General features: G+C 37.0%; 1 protein-coding gene and 1 pseudogene across 2 annotated transcripts in view; both read left to right on the forward strand.

The window, feature by feature from the left end:
- BCO2 (beta-carotene oxygenase 2) overlaps positions 1-8288 on the forward strand; it is a 33428-nt gene that overhangs the window by 8936 nt on the left and 16204 nt on the right. Inside the window, exons 3-5 of the mRNA XM_037736777.1 lie at positions 6409-6620; positions 7133-7248; positions 7913-8015. Coding sequence (XP_037592705.1) covers positions 6409-6620; positions 7133-7248; positions 7913-8015 — 431 coding nt within the window. The remainder of the gene's footprint in view (positions 1-6408; positions 6621-7132; positions 7249-7912; positions 8016-8288) is intronic.
- LOC108300508 lies at positions 166-740 on the forward strand (annotated as a pseudogene). Its single transcript, XR_001823462.2, has one exon. The product of XR_001823462.2 is annotated as a deoxyuridine 5'-triphosphate nucleotidohydrolase, mitochondrial-like (transcript).

An 8288-nucleotide genomic window follows, 5' to 3' on the forward strand; every position in this document is an offset into this window, starting at 1 on the left:
AAAAATAAAAAAATAAAAAAAATAAAAAATAAAAAAAAACATATACATATATACATAAAGAATGTAGCAAAGTGCTTAACACAATATACAATATATATACTACAATATAATATATATACAATATTATATATAATACAATATATAGATATAAAGAATGTAGCAAAGGCTCTCCTCGCTCGCCTTCTGGCTCTGCCATGCCCTGCTCTGAAGAGACACCCGCCGTTTCACCCAGCAAGCAGGCCGGGCCCGCGGAGGAGCGCGGCATGCAGCTCCCCTTTGCTGGGCTCTCAGAGCACGCCACCACCCCCACGTGGGGCTCCACGCGGGCCGCAGGCTACGACCTGTACAGTGCCTATGATTACAGAATACCACCTATGGAGAAAGCTCTTGTGAAAACAGATATACAGATAGCGCTTCCTTCTGGGTGTTACTGAAGAGTAGCTCCATGGTCTGGCTTGGCTGCAAAACACTTTATTGATGTAGGATCTGGTGTCATAGATGAAGATTATAGAGGAAATGCTGGTGTTGTACTGTTTAATTTTGGCAAAGAAAAGTTTGAAGCCAAAAAAGGTGATCGAATTGCACAGCTCGTTTGTGAATGGATTTTTTACCCAGAAATAGAAGAAGTTCAAGCTTTGGATGACACCAAAAGGGGTTCAGGAAGTTTTGGTTCCACTGGGAAGAATTAAAATTTATGCCAAGAACAGAAACCCAGAAGACATACCTTTTTCTTAAAAACACAGAATTTTTGCTTAAAGTGTTTTGGTGTTTTGTACTTCTGTAAACTTATTAGCTTTACCTTCTAAAAGGACTGCATTCTTTATTTTTATTTTTTTTAATGATTAAAGAAACTTTGTTTTGGTAAAGAAACTTTGTTTTTCTGCAATTAAACAGTGTCTTCTTAAAATCAAATGTACATCCAGTACAGAATTAAAAAAACCTGTTATTTAACTCAAAAAAAAAAGAATGCAGCAAAGTGCTTAACAGAATACACAATATATAATACAATATTATATATATACAATTATATATAATACAATATAATATAAAGAATGTAGCAAAGCAAAGTGCTTAATATATATATGCAGATACATATATGTATATATTGTGTATTATGTTTATACATATTTGTATATACATGTATATGTATATATTATGTATAGTGTATATACAAATATATACACATATACACATATAGTGTATATACAAATGTATACATATATACACATATACACACTATGTAGCATAGTGCTTAGCGCAATACCTGGCATGTAGGAAGTGCTCGGTAGATGGTAGTTATCTCGTTGGCAACTTATACCTAGATACTCTCAAACATGGATCTCCCACGCTGCCCCCAGCTCTTGTGCTCTAGACCTGTGTTTTGCCAAATGGCTGTGGAACATCTATACGCTGGTGTTCTACAAATAGCTCAGACTCTCAAAACCAAGCTGTTGACTTGTCCCCAGTGCTGCTCTTCATGACTTCTCCATCCCAGTTAAAGCATCACCAGCCAGCCGGTCATTCAGGCCTGACTTTCTGGCTCCTCTCCTTTCGTCGCTGCCTACATCCTGTCAGTCATCTCTGACTTGTTTCTGGAGTTTGTCCTTTGCTCACTGGTGCTGCTTCACTTTACATGCTTATCTTCTTTGCTTGAATTATTGCCTGGGCTCCTCGTTGCCTTCTTCGATCTGCATGCTGTTCTTTTTATTTCGGGATGCTGGTCATACAGTTTCACTCTCCTGTTTCACAACTTCACACTTTCCTGTTGAAGGTCATTAAGCCTTAGTCTGAGTGCTGGTGGTCGGGGCTGACCTGTTTCTCAACATCACCACCTGCCACTGACAGCTCCTCCCACACGCTATCTCCTCACCTGGCTGTTCCTCTGAGATACTATATGTCTTCCAACCCTTCCTCCTTCCATCACCCCTGTCCATGTCCCCTCTGCAACTGGCAGACATCCTTAAAGGAACAGTGAAATGTCTCCTTCCCTTTTGACCTTTTCCTGATTCCCCTGGCCTTCCATCCTGTTGCTCCTTCTCTGCATAAATAGCTTTAAAAAAAAAATAACATTTCTCCCTTGTAGCAGCAATTACTTTGTATCCATTATTTATGTGCCTGTAAGTGCTGACCTTGGCACAATGCCTGGCAGATAGTAGGGACTCAAGAATATGTTGACTTGAATAAATGAATGCATGGAATGACAAGATCTCTTGAGACAGAATCTAACAAGTTGAAATACATTAAGTAGCAAAAATTCTTGAAATTATTGTACATTTTTTTGAAAAATAGTACCAAGGTAGACAAGCCATTAGTTTACATGCTCAAGTAGAAAAAGGGAAAAGGCACAAATATACAAAGTTAAAATGACAATGCAGAAGAAATCATTGAAGCAGAAAAAAATTAATTATAAGAGACTTTGAAGGCCTTTATGCAAATACATTTGAAAACCTTGATAAAATGGATAATTCTCTAGGGAAAATAGATTACCAAAATTGATAGAGGCCAGCCATGGTGGCTCATGCCTGTAATCCCAGCACTTTGGGAGGTTAAGGTAGGATAATCTCAGCACTTTGGGAGGGTGTGGGAGGAGGATTGCTTGAGGAAAGGAGTTCGAGACCAGCCTGGGCACCATAGCCAGGCCTTATACAAAAATAAAAATAAATGAATTAAACCAAATTGATAGAGAGGGAAGTTTTAAGTAGACCAGTTTCTGTAGAAGAAATAGGAACCTTGTTAAGTAAATATTTCTCAAAAAAATTAGCAGGCCCAGATTATTTCACAGAATTCTACCAAATCTTCAAATGTGAGATAGTCCCAATACTTTATAAATTATTTCAGAGCATCAAAAATGAAGGGAAACTTCCCAATTGTTTTTTATGAAGGAAGCATCACATTTATATCTAAGTATGACAAAGATAATATAAAAAAGAAAATTGCAGACTAATATTAGTTATGACTATCCATGAAAAAGTACAAAATAGGCCAAACACCATGGCTCACACCTGTAATCCCAGCACTTTGGGATACTGACGCAGGAGGATTTCTTGAGGCCAGGAGCTCAAGACCAGCCTGGGCAACATAGTGAGACTCCCTCCATCTTTGCAAAAAAATTTAAAAGGTGGCCAAGTGTGGTGGCATGTCCCTGTAGTTTCAGCTACTTGGGAGGCTGAGGTGGGAGGATCACTTCAGCCCAGAAGTTTGAGGATGTGGTGAGCTATGACAGTACCACTACACTTCAGCCTGGGTCACCAAGCAAGACCCTGTCTCTTAAAAAAAAAAAGTACTAAATATAATACTAATATAGGACTAATAAATATTTTGGTAAGAAACAGAATTCAATAACACATTAAAATAAAATTATGATCAGGTAGGATTAATTTCAAGAATAGGAGGTGGGCTTGTTATTAGTAAATACATTAATATAATACCCCATATTAATAAGTTCCAGGAAAAATAATCACAGAATTATCTCCATAAAGGTTGAAAAAGCTTTTGTGAAAATTTAACACCCATTCTTCCTAAAAATTGCTTAAGAAAATAGGGCTTCTTGGATAGTTTCTAAATATGATTTTATATGTATGTATTTTTTAATATATATATCTTGGTATATATATATCATGTATATCATAAATATCTTATAAATCTCTATTGTATCTTGGTGCTACAAGCAGTAATACTAAATTGGAAAATAAACCAGTATTTTCTTCAAGTCCAGAAACAGGAAAGGATGGTCAGTATCTTCACTACTGTTAAACATTGTACCAGATGTAACAATGCAATTAAATGAAAAACATTGACCAGAGGCAAAAGCACTAGTAAAGTGAAATTATCTCTTTTTGCAGATGATATAATAGTAATCCTGGAAAACCATAGAGAATCACTGATAAAACTAAATGTAACAATAAAAGATAAGGTCACAGGATATAAAATTAACATACTGAAATCATATCCTTCATATATGCAAGCAATAATTAGAGAACATAATGGCAGAGAAACTTCATTCACAATTGCAACAAAGAAGATTACTTAGCAATGAATTTAGAAATATGCAAACTTTAAAACACTCTTGGAAGACAAATTTGAACAAATGGAAAGACCATCCCTGTTCTTGAATAGAGCAATTGCACATCATAGAGATGTCCCAGTTCTCCCTGAGTCCATTTATAAATCCAATAAAATCTTAATAAAAATTCCAACAAGCTTTTTAGGAAAGTTGGACCAATTGATACCTAAAGTTCATATAGCACGATAAATATGTAAGAATTGACAAGAAAGCGCTAAACATTTTTTCAGAGGGTGCAACTAGCCCTACCAAATATTAAAATACACCATAAAGCCTTTACAATGAAAACATTGTGATATTGGTGCAAGAATAGACCAATAGATGAATGACATGGAAAGACCAGAAGTAAACCCAGGAACTTAAGGAAATTTAGTTATCTGATAACACTGGCATCCCAAGTCATTGGGCTAAAGAAAGACTTTTTCTTTTTTCTTTCCTGCAATTAAAAAATTCTGGTAAAATACATATAACATAAAATTTACTATCCTAACCACTTTTAAGTATATAGTTAAGTACTGTTAAATATATTCATCTTGTTGTGAAACAGATCTTTAGAACTTTTTCATTTTGTGAAATTGAAACTCTATGCTCATTAAACAGCAGCTCTTCATTTCTCCTTACTCCTGTTAACTACTGTTCTACTTTATGTTTTTATGAATTTGACTACTTTAAATACCTTACATAAGTGGAATCATACAGTATTTGTCTTTTTATGACTGGCATATTTCATATAGCATAATATTCTCAATGGTTCGTTCATGTTGTAACATGTGACAGGATTTCCTTTGTTTTAAAGGATAAGTAATATTCCAGTATAGGTTTTTGGGGAGGCAAAATTTTCCCTCCTACCACGTAGGGTCTCCAGCTGAGCCCAAGAATTAAACTGACATAGGACAGATTAATAAGAGAAAATCATACAAAACTTATTTAGTAAGTTTTACATTGTACCTTGGAACACCCTCCCAACCCCCCAAGAGAAATGAAGAGCCAAAGGATAAGTTAGGGCTGAAAGCTTATAAACTAGGTTGGACAAAGAGTAGTAAAAGGTGAAAATGTGACAAGACAAAGGAATATGCGCCAGGGCAGTTAACTGTGGGAAAGTGACCATGAGATAAAGGGTTAGTTTAACAAGGTTCATTTGCACAGCTTTTTCTCATTTTCTCAGCCTCAACTCCTCACCTGTGGTGATATAAATATCTCTGGTACAGGGAGGGCACCTTTCACATGGGAGTTTTATCTCCTGCTTTCAGGAAGGAATAAAGAAGGTCAGGGTGCTCTTCATGCATCTGCTGTTTTTCAAGTGCCTTTTAACTCAAAATAATCGTATGTTAAAGTGGCATATTTTGGCGTAGCATGCTCTGAATCCTTACAATGTAAACATTTTGTTTATGCATTCAACCACTGATGGACACTTGAGTTGCTTCCACCCTTTGGCTATTGTGAATAATGTTGCTGTGAACATGGGTGTACAAATATCTCTTCCAGTCTCTGTTTTCAGGAATCATTGCCTTTTAAGACAATGATGTTAGCTTTGTTTATCCAAACCGAGAACATTAAGAATTCAATGTGTTAAGCACATGAAAGAAGAGACCATATAATTAACCATTTAAAAAGTGAAGCCACAAACTTTTCCTTACAGTTTTCAATGTTCAACTATATAAGTAGATCATTTCTAGTGTAATCATATGGACAAGAACGATTATCTAGGAAGGGCAGTCATCTTCTTTGTCTACTTTGCATAATCTTGATAAAGCTGAAAAATTTTAAAGTAAACGGAAACGTTAACACTTAACAAGATATGAAGATAAATAACTATTTCTAAAAGCTTAGGAATTCATTCCTTTTCTTTCTTTCTTTCTTTTTTTTTTTTTTTTTTAAATGAGATGGGGTTTTGCCATGTTGCCCAGGCTGGTCTCAAGCAATCCACCCACCTCAGCATCCTAAATTGCTGGAATTACAGATGTGAGCCACTGTGCCCAGCCTGGAACTTATTCTGATTTGGTAAATGTCAGGCATCCCATAACCTCTCATGCTATTCTCTTAGTCATGGAGTAAAGATCAGAATTTTCTTAGGATTCACCATCATAGGAGTTTTCTAAAATGTGAGGGTCTTCTTGACAGAGGTAAGGGTCAGGAGGATGTAAATTTTTCTTTCCTTTTATGCCTAAGATATACCCAAAATGTTATCCTTCCAAAATTTCAAATTCTCTGACTACTCAGATTGTGCTGGGAACCTGCCCATTTCCTTATCTTTATATTTGAAATGAAGATCTATCACTCTGTCTCTTATTTTTACCCCATGTTTTCTTACTAATATTTATTTATTTATGTTCTCCTGTTTGAAGATACAATCATTGGTTTGATGGGATGGCATTGCTTCACCAGTTCAGGATGGCAGAGGGCACAGTAACATACAGGAGCAAGTTTCTACAGAGCGATACATATAAGGCTAATAGTGCTCAAAACCGAATTGTAATCTCGGAATTTGGCACACTGGCTCTCCCAGATCCCTGCAAGAATGTTTTTGAACGTTTCCTGTCCAGGTTTGAGCCGCCAGGTAAGCTGCAGGTGATAGTCATGATTATGATTATGATTATTATTATTTTTTGAGACGGAGTTTCACTCATGTTACCCAGGCTGGAGTGCAATGGCGCGATCTCGACTCACCGCAACCTCCGCCTCCTAGGCTCAGGCAATTCTCCAGCCTCAGCCTCCTGAGTAGCTGGGATTACAGGCACGCACCACCATGCCCAGCTAATGTTTTGTATTTTTAGTAGAGACGGGGTTTCACCATGTTGACCAGGATGGTCTTGATCTCTTGACCTCGTGATCCAGCCGCCTCGGCCTCCCAAAGTGCTGGGATTACAGGCTCGAGCCACCGTGCCTGGCCGATAGTCATGATTATTTAAACTGTTATGATATATGACCATCTATGGAAACATAAATCTTGAAAGTAGATTGTTTTGTGTATGTAAGAGGATGTTGAAACTGCTTTCTCCCTTTGAGTGTGTGCTTAGCATCTGCTGTAGTAAGCTGTGGTACTTAAATAACTCTGGGGTTTGGTTTCAGCCATGACTGACAACACTAATGTCAACTATGTGCAGTACAAGGGTGATTACTACCTCTCCACTGAGACCAACTTTATGAATAAAGTGGATATTGAAACTCTGGAAAAAACAGAAAAGGTAAAGTACAGGTTAACGAAATGAATAAAATAGATCCTAACATTTTTTTTTCCATTTGAAATACTTTTTAGAGTATCTAGTACATATCAAGAAGAAATCGGAGCCTTAACCACACAAAAACAAAAACAAAGTTATTCATTGATGCAGGTCACCTTTATGCTCTGGCCTGATTAGAATGGCCTGTGGGTTGGTTTTCCTTAGAGATAATTCTAAACTTCTTCCTTAGGCCTAATATCTGAAGGCTAGGGTAAAGGAGAAATAGAATTATACTGATCTACTTTAGCTAGTTGCTGTTCTTCTTAGTTAGTGTTGGACTGGAGGTTGCCTATACCTGTATTGCCTTCACATAACATATTAATTGAAAAGAAAATTTTAGACTAGATTTTTAATTTTAATTCTTATGCTTCTTTTGAATTTTCCTGTGCTATTAGACAAATTTATTCAGGGTGGTTTTGTTGTTAGTAGTGGTGGTGAGTTTTTGTTTGTTGCTTTTAGTCTTGATTTTTTTACTGGGAAAAATAATTTTTATTTCTCAGACGCAAGAAATAAGGGCTTAGATTGCAGTTTTCATGTCATATTTTTAAAAATATTTGATATTTCTACTATGTATGCATATAAATAGAGATCTGCCCATTAAAAATCTCCAATGGTCTCAAATTTGCAGGTAGATTGGAGCAAATTTATTGCTGTGAATGGAGCAACTGCACATCCTCATTATGACCCGGATGGAACAGCATACAATATGGGGAACTCCTTTGGGCCATATGGTAAAGTTGCAGTAGAGGTCTTTTTAGAAATAATTGAGCCCAGGCGCTGTGGCATATACTTGTAATCTCAGCCCTTTGGGAGCACAAGGCAGGAGGATTGCTTGAGCCCAGGAGTTCGACACCAGCCTGGGCAACAAAGTGAGACCCCATTTTGTGCAAAAAGAAAAAAAATTAGCCAGGTGTGATAGGGCACACCTATGGTCCCAGCTACTTGGGAGGCTGAGGTGGGAGGATTCCTTGAGCCCAGGAGTTTGAGGTTGTAGTGAGCCATGA

The sequence above is a fragment of the Cebus imitator genome, unplaced genomic scaffold (assembly GCF_001604975.1).
Source record: "Cebus imitator isolate Cc_AM_T3 unplaced genomic scaffold, Cebus_imitator-1.0 Scaffold28, whole genome shotgun sequence".
Taxonomy (NCBI): domain Eukaryota; kingdom Metazoa; phylum Chordata; class Mammalia; order Primates; family Cebidae; genus Cebus; species Cebus imitator.